The following is a 17,528-nucleotide window of genomic DNA, read 5'->3' on the forward strand; positions in this document are numbered from 1 at the left end:
TCTTAGGTACATTACTTTAGTGTTTCCCAAGCCATATTCCAAGGAACTGTTTAATAGTCCTCAAGATAATAGTTGTTACAGTTTTGCAAGGAAAAAGTAGTAGTTTTGTGATCAAATAATTCCTGAAGCATTGCCTGCAATTTTGATGATACTTGGCATATGTGCATTAAAGCTCTGAAATCTTGCTCTAATGAAATGTATTTAATTTTGTTTTAATATAGTGGTTTCCAAACTTATAGGACCCCAGAACCCTTTCATCATTTTAAAATATATTAAAAGCTGAGCACCTGGCTCAGTGGGTTAAAGCCTCTGCCTTCAGCTCAGGTCATGATCTCAGGGTCCTGAGATCAAGCCCTGCTTTGGGCTCTCTGCTTATCTGGGAGCCTGCTTCCCCCTCTCTGCCTGCCTCTCTGCCTCCTTGTGATCTCTCTCTCTCTCTCTTTCTCTCTCTGTGTGTCAAATAAATAAATAAAATCTTAACAAATAAAATATATTAAAAGCTTATGCTTAGTTCACAAAATTGTTTTTAAATGTAAAATCTGTAACCTCAGTGCCTGGTCCATTATTGTCCTATGAGTGAAACCTAGTCAAATCACTATATCCATTAGTTTATGCCTGAATAGAATTTTATGTTACTTTCTGTGTAATAAATTTGACTTGATCTTAATATAGTCCAGCATCTGATCATACATTATTTATTGCAGGAGCTGTAATTGACTGTGAGGATAAGAATGGAAACACCCCTTTGCACATAGCAGCAAGGTACGGCCATGAGCTGCTAATCAACACTCTTATTACAAGTGGTGCTGACACTGCAAAGTAAGTACTTAACCACAGTGTTGATAGCTGTGCTGAAAGGGAAACACAGATGGAAGTGAATTGCAGTTTTCTAGAGATTTCAAGTAGAAGTATGGATTTCTGTACCCAATATGGTACTAATTGCTTGAGCTTTTAAGTTCTAGGATGTTGTGCTAGAATATTTAATGTGATTTCTTTGGTAAGCCAGCATAGTGCATTTTTTTTTACCCCATTGAATTCTAGATTATGAATAATGCTCAGTTTTAGTCAGAGCTTTTCATTGTTGTGATCTATTTATTTTTAATCTAAAAGTAAATAAAAGACCTGAAAGTATTTATTTACTGAATGCTTTTCTTTTTCATTCAGATAATACTATCTGTAGATTTTTTGCCCCCTCCCCCCTCCACTTTGGTCAAAACAACACACTTTGTCTATTTTATTTATTGAAGTTTCTCTTTAAAGGTTTATTTTGGAAAGATGGATTCTCTTGCATGCTATGTAGAAGTAAACACCCTACTTAAATTGATGTTTATCATTCTTAGGTGTGTCTTTATATTTTTATTACATCTTATTACATTTATTACATATATTCATTAACATGTTTTAAACCTTCTTTTAAGCTTTCTGTAAATGTGATGGAACTCTACACATTTTTGCAGTCTCTTATTTAGCCATGTAGAAAATTTGGACTTTCTTTCATAATCTCTACAAATAACCTATAGTCATCCATTTAATAAAATGTAATTATTATATAAAGATTTCATAGTTTATTCATTCTACTTATTTGCAAATTTAAATTGCTTCCAATTTTACAAAAATTACTACAGTAAGCATTCTTGAACATTTTGTGTCGTGGTAATGATTCTCACTGGCAAAGCGGAAGGAATGAATTTCATACCCTAGGCAAATGTCCAGAGACAATTTTGGTTGTCATACTTTGGGAGGAGGGTGTTACTGGCATCTGGTTTGGATAGAGCTCTGGGGCACCTCTGAACATCCTGTATGCACAGGGAAGCTGCCCCTCCACAGCCCCCAACAAAGTCCATCATGGCAATAGTACTAAGGTTGAAAAATTCTACTTCTGGAGGAAAATTGCTGGATAATAAATAAGCTATGCCCACCTTCAGCCTTTTGCCAAATTGCTATTTAAAATATTAAAGGTTTGGACTCATCTAATTATCTTTCCACTTTAACTAGTTTCTTTGTAATTTATTTAAATGATTGTGTTATTCTTGATTGTAATGAGGTTACTATCCTACTTATACTTCAGGCGTGGCATACATGGAATGTTCCCCCTCCATTTGGCAGCCTTAAGTGGTTTTTCAGATTGCTGCAGAAAACTACTTTCTTCTGGTAAGTGGAACCATTGTAGACTGAGTCTTTTTTTTTTTCCCCCAAAGCCCTTCATATTTCAATACAGTCTCTTTATCCTGCTTTTCCAAAATTACTTGTAGATATGTACAAGTGTGAATCATATATTAAACTCTCTGAGAAGATGTTGGTTCTTTTTTAACTTTAAGATTCAGTTTTATCTTCAAATCTGGGAAAAGTTTTATTTTTCCAGGATTTCCTTCTGTTAGCTGGGGAATGGAATATGGAGTATTTCTAGAGTAGTTTCTATTCATTGAATGGTAGTTTTCTTGGATCATCTCCATATGTCTAGAAACAGAATATCATTTGCATGCTTCCTTTTTAGGAGCTGATAGCCATGCTATAGTATCTTCCAGGTTTGTGAAATTATTTATACCATATCTAATTACTGTCTTATAATACCATAATAATAGTCTGTTTGAAACAAAACAGGATCTATAGCTTTCTACAAATATTCTAAAACTGGGGTCCTTATTAAATGCATAGAATTACTGAGTATATATAATTCAGTTGATTTTAAATGATAATCTGTTTCTCAGTGTTAAAAAAGTTGAGCACATTTTACATATTAATACTCACGATTGCTGAAAGAATTATGGGAAAGTTTTGGTGAAAATTAACATACTCTGTGAGACAGACACTTCTGAGTTTTTCTTAGTGATTTTTTTTTAAGTTTAAAAAAAAAAACTTAAGGTTTTTTTTAAGTTTTAAAGTTTTTAAAAGTATGTGTATGCCCACATACATAAAAACATAAAGTTTTTAAAGGTATGCTTTAAGTTTTTAAAAGTATGTGTATGCCCACAAGTATTCACAAACCCATTTGTCTATGAAAGAGAAGTCTAAAATTTCTCCTCAGTGTTAGTAATAATTCACAGGTAGCAAAGCATCTATGGCTTCTTTTAAAAATGGTTTTTTGTTTGTTTGTTTGTTTGTTTTTTAAGATTTTTATTTATTTGAGAGAGGAAGAGAGCACAAGTGGCAGAGGGAGAAACAGACTCCCTGCTAAGTAGGGAGCCTGACACAGGTTCCATCCCAGGACCCCAAGATCATGACCTAAGCGGAAGGCAGATGCTTAACCAACTGAGCCACCTAGGCACCCCTAAAAACATAATTCACATAACATGCAATTCACCCATTTAAAGCATATAGTTCAGTGTCTGTTAGTATATTCAGAGGTATGTGTCCATCATTACAGTTGGTTTTTTTTTTTTTTTAAGATCTTACATATTTGAGAGAGCGTGCGCAGCGTGGGAGCCGGGGGGGGGGGGGTGGCGTGGCAGAGGGATAAGCAGACTCCCTGCTCAGCGGGGAGCCACACACGGAATTTGATCCTAGGACCCTGAGATCATGACCTGAGCCGAAGTCAGATGCTTAACCCAACTGAACCATCCATGCACCCCTATAGTCAGTTTTAGAACATTCTCATCCTCCTATTAGCAGTCAGTCCTCATTTCCTCCCTCACCTCTCTAAGCAACCATTACTCTGCTTTCTGTCTCTAAATTTGCCTGTTCTGGATAGTTCATAGAAATGGAATCACCCGGGCGCCTGGGTGGCTCAGTGGGTTAAGCCGCTGCCTTCGGCTCAGGTCATGATCTCAGGGTCCTGGGATCGAGTCCCACATCGGGCTCTCTGCTCAGCAGGGAGCCTGCTTCCTCCTCTCTCTCTCTGCTTTCCTCTCTGCCTACTTGTGATTTCTGTCTGTCAAATAAATAAATAAAATCTTTAAAAAAAAAAAAAAAAAAAAGAAATGGAATCACCCAAGATGTGGTCTTTTCTTTCACTTAGCCAAGTGTTCTCAAGGATTATTCATATTATAACATGTATCAGTACTTCACTTCTTTTTATTGTTGAATAATATTCCGTTATATCCTGTGGTTTTTAAACAAGTTCTCCAGCACTTATCCTAAAAGTAGTCTCAGTCCTTAGAGGCAGTTTTTTGGGGTAATATTATATATTATTATCTACTTTCAATAATTTTGTGCCTATTTGTAATTTAGTTTTGTTTGAGATTGGGGGTCATAAGATACATGACATTTCTTGACATAGTACTTTAATATGAAATAACTTATCTATGATACTATGTAAGATGTATTCATTCTTACAGGATTTGATATAGATACCCCAGATGATTTTGGCAGGACCTGTCTACACGCAGCTGCAGCTGGAGGGTATGTTAACAAAATTTTTACTTTTTTAAGAAGAAGGTAGCTGGTCATGTCAGTTTTTCTCTTATCTTTGTTTCTCTTTAATAGTTATGGGCTGTGTCAAAATGGAAAACAAACCATAAAAGGAATGGTTTGGGAGAAGAAAGTCCAGAGTAGTAGAAATTACTTTTTCTAAATCCTCTTCCATCTGAGTCCTAAATTATGAGTGGGAAGAGAGTTGGAACAAAACTGTAAAAGGATACAGTAATGTGGGGGAGGTGGAGCAAAACTGTAAAAGGAAGTATTGCTTTTTGTGAGAGAAAATTATTTGTGGCTAAATGAAAGGAATAGAGAGCAATTAACATTAGAGATGTTCTGCGTAATACTAAAAGCTGTGTAGGGGTTTTTTAATCATAATTTTAGGAGAAAAAAATGTCTGTGGCTTGTTTATGTCTTTCCTCTACCCTAATAGGAAAAAGAAAATTTTTGAGATTAAAAAATTTTTGACAAAGTTTTAAATATTGCTGCTAGGGGTAACTAGGCTCTTGGTTTGAATGAACAACAACCTTCAATTAAAACTCATCATCTTTGAAGCATGCTCTAATCTATTGTTTCTGATCAGTTAGATCCTAAATCTGCAGTAAGACATTTAATTCATGGTGACTTATCAAAAACATTATTTACAAGAATTTTATTACTAATAATCATTCTTTAAAAGTTCCCAGAGGTTTCGGAGGACAAGTATACTGAACCAAGACTACTACTAGGCCAGTCACAGATGCAAAGATGGATTGTGAACATATGACTGGGTCCTCTTGTTCTTCCAAGGTCACCAAAGGACTTTCCAGTTAAAACCTAGCTTCCATATTACTGGCCTCCAAAGGGAGGGACAAAAGACAACACGACTGTCTGATTAGGTGCTAATCTCAGTTTCTAGTGTAACATAGTAATGATGTTCAGGGTTTTGAAAGTTAAACTACAGAAAGACCCATGCATGTACCATACGCTCCTACAATTTTAATTTAAGATACATTTAAGCAATTATAATATAGGAGAAGATAAGGGAAAACAAATTAGAGCATTTTCAGGTTTGATTTTTTTTTTAACCCATTTTCTTTTAATTTAGTATTAAAAACCATTTAAATTTAAACCATTCTGTTAAAAGCATGTTGTTTGAAGTTTGTTTTAAAGGTTTCTAAAAACTCTCAGGAAGTTTTTAAGATTTTATTTAGATAGAGTGTGAGGTGCCAGGGGTGCCAAGGAGTGGGAAGGCAGAAGAAAAAGCAGACTCCCCACTGAGCAGGGAGTCCAAGGACTCGGGCTGCATCCCAGGACCAATGAGCTCATGACCTGAGCCTAAGGCAGCCACTTAACCAACTCTCAGGAACTTAAATGTGAGCTTTCTTTTAAACAGTGACAACATGACTCACTGTTATTTCCTATCAACATGCCAATATGTGTGTATATATATATATATATATATATATATATATATAACTTCTTAAAATTCTAGATACAATGAATTTTAATGTTTTATTTTATTTTATTTTTTAATGTTTTATTTTTTATTAAATATATATCATGTCATTTTTTTCACTTTGTCTTCATTTGAAAACATGTTTTGGTACTTAAACTACCAATTTTGTTATGAAATTACTGACAGTTAAATCTTCTAACTGTATTTTCCCTAATAGGAATTTGGAGTGCCTAAACCTTCTGCTGAATACTGGTGCAGACTTCAACAAAAAGGACAAATTTGGGAGGTAGGCTGTGATGACATTCCTCTGTAGAACCTAATTAATGTTGTTTACTAAATGACTTGCATGACCTTCTGTCTTCTGAGAATTAACAGTTGAGCATCTTTTGCATTGTGATCATGATTCACTGAGAGGCCCGAATAAGTCAGTAGCTTTGAAATAATTCATTTTTACCCACAGTCTTCTTCCACTTGGCCCCCTGCCACAGCCCCAGGCTGTCAGCCACAGCTTTACCTTATAAGCAGCTCTGAATCTCTCGATATCATTCTTCCTCCTCCCATAATTATACTTAGAAATGTAAAACCCCATGGTGCCTGTGTTCCTTCAAGAAATTCACAAGACCTAGAACTTAGTAGTACAGTTCTCCTTACCCCTAAGTCATTTCATTGTCAGAGACTTTGGTGCCCATATTTGGTTACAGACCACTAGAAACCGGAATGAAATAGGTAATAAATATATATGAAACTTTTGTTCTCCCCTCATATAACTCCCCACATTACCTATACACATAATAGCACATCCTTCATATGACTGGTAGGAAAATAACTGAAGTAACAGAACCCCTTTGTAGTCTTTTAGCCAGTCCTCATTCTTACTGTGACTAGCATTGATGGTAACGGTACTTAAAGTCACCAGTATCTACTAAGTTACTTAGAGTAGGAGTTGACCTAGCATGTGCTAAAACCATCCAGGAAAAGATTGAAGGCAGTTTGAATTGGTTAAAAAAAAAGAGGTGGCAGGCAGTGTGAGCAAAATTGTGGGTCATGAGTTTGAGAATTATATCAAAGCGTATGACTAGAAAGGGTGTGTGTGCCAGAAGGAAATGTGTGGATGTACATTCAGTGCATGGCATGGGGTCAGTGCAGAAGTAAATAATTATGTATGGTAGGGAATCAGAAATGCATATTTAAAAAAAAAAACTGTTTGACCCCATAATTACTTTGAGGAATAGACAGCTTCATAAGCCTAACTAATAAAAGGAACTAATGACCTATGAAACCAAAATCATTTTGTTTGGCTTTGCAATGCAATATTTTTACAGTAAATTGACTTTTACAATTCTACTTTAATCCATCTTACATTAGTTAATTTGTAGCACTTGAAGCATTTTTTTATTACAAATGGCAGCAAGGGCTACTGAAGCATATTCTGAGTTTAGAACCTTGGAAGTAATTCAGGGTTAATTGTATTTCTTAATTAAGAGGGAAACAAACCATAAGAGACTCTTTTAATCTCATAAAACAAACTGAAGGTTGCTGGGGGTTGGGGGAGGTAGGGATAGAGTGGCTGGGTTATGGACATTGGGGAGGGTATGTGCTATGGTGAATGCTGTGAAATGTGTAAGACTGATGATTCACAGACCTGTACCCCTGAAACAATACATTATACGTTAATAAAAATAATTTTAAAAATAAATAAATAAAAATAAAGGGGGGAGCCACCAAGACCGAAAAAAACAATGCTATTAGTATACTATGTTGTTATCCAATAAAGTAAAATAATGTTTTACTACTGTTTAGTAGTACTGTTTTACTACTGTTTACCTTCATTTTTTGTTTTTTTTTCTTCTGTCCTTTTTTTTTTTAAATGAAAAGTCATGGAATCATTATAGAGTTGCAATTCAAAGACGGAATTTTAGTAACATTCTGATGCATTTCAGTAACTGGGAGGAAACCGGCTACAAATACTCAGTCTTAAGAAATTAAAAACCGTACTCTAACTGTTCTGAATAAAAAAGAGTCTTCAAAACTATGCAGTTCTTGCTTGAGAAACCTGATTCTACTGTACAGCTTTACTGTATGGTTGGTAGAGTAGGGCATTCTATTTAATGCTTCTATATTTCTCTTATTCTTTATTCCTCCTGAGACATGAACAACAGCTTCTACTCCTGTACTGTGAAACATTTTTGTTAGTATAAGGGAAGTTTTGTTAAAATGAAAGTGTTCAAAAGTTTCTGAGCAGAATATGAAGGTGTCTGTAATTCACTCAAAAGACTAGAATCCTTACTGTGGGGACCATGAAATAATTTTACTGTGTTTCTGTCGTAATTTCCTATTCTTAGAGGTTCTTTGCTACCTTACTTTCTCATACTAGCTTCTTTTGTCCTGACCTCCAAAAGACTTAGTATATGGTAGAAATCAATCTCAGACTCACTATAAATTCAGCATTTGTAACTGGGTCAAGTAAGAGTCAGCTGTGCACTTATTTACTGGTATATGTCCCTGGCTTTTATTTTTCTTATATTAACTTGGGCACAAAAGATCTCCGCTGCACTATGCTGCTGCCAACTGCAATTACCAGTGCCTGTTTGCTCTTGTGGGATCAGGAGCAAGTGTGAATGACCTTGATGAAAGAGGATGCACACCCCTGCACTATGCAGCCACGTCAGACACAGATGGCAAGTAAGTATCATGTGGTGAGAATGAAGGATTATTTCTGTAAACAAACATTTTCCATGTGGATGGCTGTTTTTATTGCAGGTTCATATTTTTATACTTTTTGTGGTATTTTCTTGAGTCTCTTGTGTGGAAATAAATTGGTTTCATAATTATTCCTGAATCATAGTTTATTACCTGGTTCTACTCAGCAACCTTCTTTATTCACTGATCTGGTAGAAGAAAGATAAAGGCCTCTTCTTGTCCTCCCTGCCAAAGCACATCTTAATATCATCTCCATGTTTTTTCCCTCTGACTTCTCAGAGGCAGCAGTTTTGAGTTTATCACAGGGAAAGGGACAGAGAAGAGATGTGGACAATGCCAGCGGAAGATGGGGCAGAGATTGGAACACCAGTATCAGTCAGAGGTAGAGAGTTTGTATTTGTAAGAAATCCTTAGAAATGGGTATCTATCCAAAAAGGGAGTAGCCAATATGGCAAAATCTGGCACTTGTTGGTTCTAAATATTGCTTAAATAAGTAAATGAGATAACGGAATAACCAAATATTGGCCAAGAATGCCTGAATAACCAAAGAACAAGAGATGTGTAAATTATTTTTTATAATTAATATTCACCTAAAGCTGATCAGAACCGTTCATAGTACCTTAATATATATTGCCTTCTTGGAAGAAAATAAATTCACTGGAGAGAGAGGATCTTCAGTTTGTGGTATTCACAATTGTGTATGGATCAATTAAGAGTAAAAATACCCAAAGGGAAAAACAAAGAGTGATTTGTAAGGGGGATTTTATAAAATATACTTCAAGGAAGTTTTAATTAACATAGAACTATTTCTGTGGTTTTTAATATTTGCTTTTTACCCTTAAAAAGCATAACTTGAAGATATTATTCACAAATGTTTATTATAAATTCTGTAACTAATATCAAAGCCATTTCTATCAGTAGCACTTTGTTATCTTGGATTCGAAGCTGAAGCTCTTGTAATCTCAAAAGCACTAGTAAAATCTTACTTTTGTTTACAAGAATGTAAATAATTTGTATAATTTCACATAAACCTAGAGTAGTTAGGTGTAGATAGATTTTGGAAGAAGTTAAATTACTTGAAGTATGTTTTTATAGATAGTAGCTCTTTAAAGAAAATCTGTGGTAAAGACTTTGTAAATAAGAAAATATTTTGGTGGGGCACTTGGGTGGCACAGTCAATTAAGCATTGGCCTTTGGCTCAAGTCATGATCCCAGAGTCCTGGGATCAAGCCCTGCATTGCATCAGGCTCCCTTCTCTGCCTGCCACTCCCTCTGCCTGTGCGCTCTCTCTCTCTCTGCCCCACCCCCCTGTGTCAAATAAATAAGTAAAATCTTACTTTAAAAAAATGTTGGTAAACTGGGGTAAGTAGACCATCCTCTGATGTATAAATTCTGTAACTTCAGGGTTTAATTTCTAGATTTTCTTAAAATAGATTATACCTAAAATGAGCATATCACCACCAATGATCCTTTACCACTGTTCCCACACACTAGTTATTAGGTGTCACTCAATGGGATGTACATAAATTCCACTGAGATGTCTCTTTCTCTCTCTCTCTCTCTCTCTCTCTCTCTCTCTCTCACACACACACACACACACACACACACGTAGAGATTACCCAAGGTCCTCTTGCCCTTAGACAGTTACTTTAAACCTGAATTCTTATGCAGAAACCAAGAGAATAACAATGTTCAACCCATACTGTTTGGGATTTGTGGTTTTGTTTTAAACCAATCTACTTTTTTTGGTAGAAGTGTATCAGTACTAAAGTGATATAAATCAGTTCTTTCACCTAATATAAACTGTCTTGAGCAACAGCCTAGTGATACTTACTACTTAAACATTTAATTCTCAGTATCTACACAAAGCAGCCTAATGTGCTAGAAAGAACATGAACTTTGGGATCCAAAAGACCCAGTTTAAATCTTGGGGTTTCTATATTATACCCCTTTGAGCCTGAGCAGGTAATTGCCAAGCAAAATCTTTATCTGTAAAATTGAAAAGAAACTTACTTAGAATTGTGGAGAAAACTGAGATTATGTATATAAAATCATCTAGCACTGTTTTTTTGTTTTTTGTTTTTTGGGTTTTTTTTTTTCTTTAAGATTTACTTGAGAGAATGGGGGAGGGACAAAGGGAGATAATCTTCAAGCAGATTCCCCACTCAACATGGAGTCCAACACAGGGCTGAATCTCATGATGAGATCATGACCGGAGTCTAAACCAGGAGTTGGTCTCTTAACTGACTGAGCCACCCAGGTGCCCCTCTCACACTGTTTCTTAGAGCCTCTGTTTCTTTAAAGTATCAGAATCCCAGAGGTCCTGTCTAATGCCATCATTTATTATCTCAGTGATTTGGTCTTGAGGACTTTCTGGAAGCTATAAGCTACAGTAACCATTTTAGGATACCAGAGGCATCCTTTCAATAAATGATTGTTTTGGAGACTCAATTAGTAGCACTGGAACATTGATAAAATATTGGGGCACCTGGGTGGCTCAGTGGTTAAGCATCTAACTCTTGATTTCAGTTCAGGTCATGATCTCAGGGTTGTGATACCCAAACTTTGTGTGGGGCTTCACGCTGGGCATGGAGCCCGCTTAAGATAGTCTCTCCTGTCCCTCTGCCCTCTCCCCGTCCCAAAAAAACCAAAAACAGAAATGTTGTCTTATTTTTCTAAATCAAATGTTGTCTTATTTTTCCCAGGTATATAAACTGGGAATAAAAGAATAAAAGAATTTTATTTTTTTATTTCTCATAAAATAATCTGGAACTATTAATTCATACTTACAAGTATGAAATATTTTCTTAAAAAGGACACAAAATCCCCATAACCTCAAATTACTACTATTCAGTAATGTGTATTTGTGGTTTTTTTTTTTTTTTTTTTATGATCCTTTGCTAATCCCCTGTCAGCATCCCCAGGGAAGGTTGTTTATGTCTTGATTTTCTGGCTTTGATAAAATCAGTGTGTTAACTTACAATCAGGAAAAAAGAATACACTCTCTCCCCTCCATCTTATTTGCAAATTAGATGTGAGGTCCACATATTCAAGACCAAGGAATTTTGTGGTTCAGTATTTTATAAGCACACAGGTTAAAGTGCCACTCTAACTCATTAACCCCTGTGCTGAAGTATTTGGTAGCATGAAGAGGACACTGGATGAAGAGAAGACCTGAGGTCTGCTCCTTGCTTTGCTGTATGCTAGCCAAAAGATCTTGAATATGATTTGATTTTCCTGAGTGTCAGTAATTTTTTCCATTTGTTGAAGATAATGCTTTATCTCACAAAGTAGTTAATGAAAGTTGATACTGCTTAACAAAATGTAAAAGGCAGGCCAGTAGAAGGAATTTTATTTCAAAGTAACTTAGTCATAGTTTTGTTATAGGAAACCAATTATATGAATAATATGAATGTAAAAAAAAATCATATGATTTGATAAGAATTAATGTATAACAAATTATTTGAAGCCATTTAATGCTGTATCCATGGACCAGTCATTGTAAATGTATTGAGATGTGCAAGATCTCTTACTTTAGAACATAAACACGAACTTACCTACTTGTTTTGCTTTCCTTAAATAAATTTTTTTTTTCAGTACTCATGTATCAGGAAGTTATCTTAAAATAGTTTTTTCCACTGATAGAATCTGCTTTGTACTCAGGTCTCAGTTGGAGAACTATTTCTGTTTCATCTCTCTCATCTAGAGAATTTGATTAAAGATAAAAAGATATGCCCTTGGGTGAAATATTTGTGCCTACAAAGCAATAGGACTGTCCTCCAGGCCTGCAGGTCTTTTATCCATTCCAGTGAGCACTGACCTCTGACTTGGACACCTAGGAAAGAAAACTAGACACAGTTTATACACTGTCTGGAACACTTTCTGCAGAACCCTCGAAGCTAGTTTATGAACACCAAAAAACACCAATCTTGTTACTTTAGATTCAGATTTGTGTTTCATGATGATACCCAGTTCACCATATTTGACTAATAATTTTAACTATACATAAATGTTAAAATTCCACTTGAATGGATAGACATTTGCTACTATTGAGGATAGTAAATATAGAGTCTGCAAGTAATTACTAAGAGATCTAAAGGATTTTAAGCAATTCAGCATTAAAGAAATGTGTTGGCACTGGAAAGAAAGGCCCTTATAGGTAGATAGATGATTGATGCATAGATAACATATATGATAGTTCTGTATATGTGTAATACATATACATAATACATATATGTGTAATACATAATGATAGTTATGTATATGTGTAATACATTCTATATATATCTATATATGATACAGTTACTAAAAGATCAGTTACATTGCTTTGGAGTTCTTTTTTGTTTGTTTTTATATAATTTAAGTATGCTTTTAGAAACTTGAAATTTTTTACACTTTTTTTTTTTAATTCTAGTATAGTTAATCATACAGTGTGATATTAGTTTAGGTATACAATATAGTGATTCAGCAATTCCATACATCACCCAGTGCTCATCTTAGCAAGTGCACTCCTTAAGGAAACTTGAATTTTTAACAAATAATTTGATTATGAATTTTCCCTCGGTAGTTGAATTAATATTTAGTTAAACATACTATAATATTAGACAAATTATCAACAAATAATTATGGATGTGAAATTTGAGCATAAATGGAGTTTAGCATTCTTAGTTGGATTTCTGCTCCCCACCCCATCTATAAAAGGAACAGAGGCCATTTTACCACAAAGGTGAAATGATTTGATTTGCTCAAGGTCATTGGTAAGAGACTAGTTCTATATACAATCTTCTAATTTCTAATTCAGTGCTCCTTTTTTGCTACATTAACAATAAAATGTACTAAAATTATAATAGATCGTGAATTGTACCTTTTAAAATTATTTTTCTAATGCTTTGATAGCACAGGAATCAGATAAATCTGCCATGGGAGAATCTTTCTTGTTACCTACATATGACTTTACACCATTTACAGTCTTCTCAGTCCTCTGATTCAAGATCATTGAATTCTGATCTTGTTATCCTGAGATTTTTTTTTATATCCTTTCTTCAGCTTCCTAATGAGATACTACACCCACTCTGTGTTCCAGATACGTCAACAGTAATATTGCCAACATTGGATGCTCACCACCACTAAGTTTAATCCTGTCAGATATTGTTTGAGTGGAATAGGTGGTGCCATCCATAGTGACTGTGTAAAAGACAGCCAGCCCTCAGGTATACTGAGCTTGTTGACAGAATTTGGAGATACTCATTTTGAATGAAGGATATTCTCTAATGAACATTTCGTTTGTATTCTTAGGATAGTTATAGTCAATGTCATTTAAATGATATTTATATAGTGTAGATGTATTTGTAATTTTTACTTTTCTCTAGAAAAAGAAAAATTGCAAGAAATTATAAGAAAAATTGTCAGTTTTTAGTTTCAGATTGTCTTTATCATTGGTTAAAATGCAAAATTTAGAATTTTGAACATTACTATATATAGGTGCCTGGAATACTTATTGCGAAATGATGCAAATCCAGGGATCCGTGACAAGCAAGGATACAATGCAGTTCATTATTCAGCTGCTTATGGTCACCGTCTTTGTCTTCAGCTGGTAAGATTTGTGAATTGTTGTGGAAAGACTAATGTGATTTATATTCTAATAACATAATGAGAATGAGAATAAATGAACCAAACAAACTCTCTTTTTAATATTTTTAGATCCATTATATACCTCTAAAATTCATACTTGCTTGCCTCAGTATAAGATATCTCTCATTCCCTTTGCCTTTCAAAAAGAAGAGAACGGAGAAAATTAGATCTCTGGAAAGGGCTTCTTGTGTCCTTCCCTTACTACCCTGTGTTGATGTAGCATTTCTTTTCCCTTTTCCTTTAAATAAATGTTTTCCAGAAATTTCTAAAGAACTGTAACTATGTGTTGTGTGAGAAATGTCCCTGTAAGAGGAGGGTTTTTTCCCATATAAATTATTTAGAGATTCCTGAAAGGCCCATTCTTTTTACAGTCCCTCCTGATAGGGGAGACAGTACATCTGCAAAGGAGCTTTTTATTTCAACTGTGATCTCATTCTTGAATATACACGCCATTCACCATACTTTGCCAAATCAAAGAGAAAGCAAGAGACAATTTAAAAGATTATCAAGTGTGTAACAGATACTTCAAGTTAAAAGTTTCTTTATTTAGACTTACTTATAAATTATATTAAACTTTGCTTCTCTTCAACAGAGAGTGGATATTAAAGATAGAAAAAGGTTGACCTGTTTAATGCAGTACTTAAAACCCTGCTATCAGAAATAACAAATATTTCCTTGGGTTATTATGGTATCTTGTACACTAAAGTCTTAGACCCATGAATAGAGATATGTGGTATATTATACTGCATACTTATTTATTTAAAAAATTTAATTTTGGGGGCGCCTGGGTGGCTCAGTGGGTTAAACTGCTGCCTTCGGCTCGGGTCATGATCTCAGGGTCCTGGGATCGAGTCCCGCATCAGGCTCTCTGCTCAGCAGGGAGCCTGCTTCCCTCTCTCTCTCTCTGCCTGCCTCTCTGTCTACTTGTGATCTCTCTCTGTCAAATAAATAAATAAAATCAAGATTTAATTTGTTTGAGGCAAAGGGAACACAAGCTCAGAATAGAATTTAACAAAGCTTTGTGTAAATAGAGACCTGTAACATATAGCTCTAATATATATATTAATATTTTCTAAGCTAAATATTCTTATTTTGAATTTTATTTCAGATTGCAAGTGAAACTCCTTTAGATGTTGTAAGTAATCCGCCCCCCATTTGGAGTATTGTAATTAATTTATTTGCTCTCACTAGAGCTGAAGCCCATTCTACACATTCCTGGGAACAAAAAGACAAGTACATTTAGGGTATGGGGCTGGGGCAGGTGGTTCTTACTTGGTGGTGAGTAAATAGCATTTCCCTCAAGCTAGTATATAGCCCTACCTCAGAGCTCTTATTCTGTGGTCCTCACCACCCTTTTATGATGATCTATTGTATAAGCTTGCTGAGTGGAATCTTCACAGTATAATGGTCTGAGATTTTAAAATTCATATTTAAGTATCAATTTTTACTCTAAAATGTATTTAAACTTGAGGAAGGAGGCAGGAATAACTGCTGTAATATATCTAAAAGTACCATTTCTGACATTTCAAATACTTTTTCTTTCAGTTAATGGAAACCTCTGGGACAGACATGCTGAATGATTCAGACAACAGAGCAACAATAAGCCCTTTACATTTGGCCGTGAGTACTGCCTTTACAGCCAACTTGATGCCTGGTTTATTGAAAATATCTCCCATCCGGTTGTTTGACTCAAACTAGTACTTTTGGGCCATGTATGATGATCATGAAATTAAATCTTCAACAACTTTTTAAAGTCAGAGGCTTCTTGAGTGTACCTGTTATGATTTATTTAAAAAATAAACAGTGATCTTTGGGTTTCTCCCAAAGCCTACTCTAAGGGAGAGAATATACCTGTGATGTGAATTTTAAAATGCACTGTCCTAATGGAATGACTTCTAACTAGCTGAGCAGAACTGTATTTTCTGCTGCATTTCTACAACTTTTTTTGATTTTGGAGCACTAAGTGTGTGTTCACTGGTCCTTCATTTGCTCATACCATAGAATTTGGCTCTATGATTTGTAATTTCTGTTTTAGCTTGAGATGCCTTTGATTTTTTTCTCATAATGTCAGTCACTAAGAGGAGAAGGTTAGTGAAGTAAAACAGTTCTTTAACTCAGGTGTAGGAATAAATTACTTTAGGAAATTTCAAGCAAGGGCCAGTCTTGTTCATTTTGTGCTGAAAGAAGAATCTGTTTTTGAAACAGAATGTTAACAGTTGTTTGGGGTGAGATGAAGATTGAGAATCAGGAGACTTGGATATAGTCACTAGCTATTTGGGAGATTGCTGGATTTACATGTAGGTAAAGTGTTTATAAGGGTTTATACCTACGCTAATGAGGATCACTACAAGTTCACTGATCCCTTTGTTTTCTTCTCACGTATGCTGGGTTTTTTTTTTTATAAGATTCTCCTGCATATTTTCTAACACCAGTGCATCTGCATTGAATTTTCTACCCCTTTCTCCCTGCTTAGTACTTCCTACCATTTTCTGAATGACTAAAGAGGTATGCTGCAATGTCTTGCTTCCTTGCCCTTTGGGTCTTTAGAAATACTGTCTGCTCTCCCAGACTTGCAGAGTAAATAAGTCATCCCGAAGGGCAAAGCCAGCATGGAGAAGATAGCTATTTTACTGTTGATGGCAAGAAATGAAGTCTGAGCAGATGACTAGGCAGTTCTTACATCATCATCATCATTCTTAAACTAGCACTGCCATTTCCTAAGCACTTACTAGGTGCCAGACTAAGCACTTTGCCAAGTTTTTGAATATGTTATCTGAAACTTTTTCTTTTTTTAACTAGTTTTTGTTTACTTCGTGGCTGTTATGTGTAGTAGTGTTATATATGAACATGGCTATTTGTGCTGAGTAGTGTTTTTAAGCTGAAATGGAAACAGTTTTTAATTTAGTAATTAGACTCAGTGAACTGTGATGATACCACCACTTTTCACATTTTGTATCTGTTCCCCAGGAGGTTTTCAGAAATTAACTTGAAGTGATTTTTTTTCCCTTCCAAACTTTCCCAATCCAGGACACCTTGATGCTGTGAAAACACACTAGCTTGAGGTCTTGGTTCTTGTCTTTGCATATGGTACCTGTTCAGATTCCTTGTTTCCATCTTATACAGGGACATCTTGAGGGGAACGCCCCTCTGGCAAATCATCATGGCTTCTTGTCATCCTTATTTGTCTCTTGTTGTTGTATACTGTCTTCTGCATATATGGTGTTTCTCAAAAGTTCTTTCTGCTAGTAGCAAGTTTCATTGACCCAGTATTGAAGAACAAGATTAAATATGATCCTAGGGCAGTAGAGTTCCTAAAGTAGAGTTATTTAAATCTTTGAGGTGGTTGAGAATCTCTGTAGGTAGTCAGAAACAGCAAAGAGATCAGTAAGGCCCAGAGCAACTATAC

The 17,528-nt window shown here is 35.2% G+C and overlaps 1 protein-coding gene across 10 annotated transcripts in view; it reads left to right on the forward strand.

Annotated features, from left to right (window-relative positions):
* Positions 1 to 17,528, forward strand: part of ANKRD28 (ankyrin repeat domain 28) — a 205,317-nt gene that overhangs the window by 163,760 nt on the left and 24,029 nt on the right. For all 10 annotated transcript variants that reach the window (XM_032332459.1, XM_032332505.1, XM_032332487.1 and 7 more), the window contains 8 exons: positions 705 to 819; positions 2,069 to 2,151; positions 4,275 to 4,338; positions 6,009 to 6,077; positions 8,333 to 8,473; positions 13,973 to 14,084; positions 15,231 to 15,257; positions 15,668 to 15,742. In XM_032332459.1, the coding sequence (XP_032188350.1) occupies positions 705 to 819; positions 2,069 to 2,151; positions 4,275 to 4,338; positions 6,009 to 6,077; positions 8,333 to 8,473; positions 13,973 to 14,084; positions 15,231 to 15,257; positions 15,668 to 15,742 (686 nt within the window). The remainder of the gene's footprint in view (positions 1 to 704; positions 820 to 2,068; positions 2,152 to 4,274; positions 4,339 to 6,008; positions 6,078 to 8,332; positions 8,474 to 13,972; positions 14,085 to 15,230; positions 15,258 to 15,667; positions 15,743 to 17,528) is intronic.

The sequence above is a fragment of the Mustela erminea genome, chromosome 1, assembly GCF_009829155.1.
Source record: "Mustela erminea isolate mMusErm1 chromosome 1, mMusErm1.Pri, whole genome shotgun sequence".
NCBI lineage: Eukaryota > Metazoa > Chordata > Mammalia > Carnivora > Mustelidae > Mustela > Mustela erminea.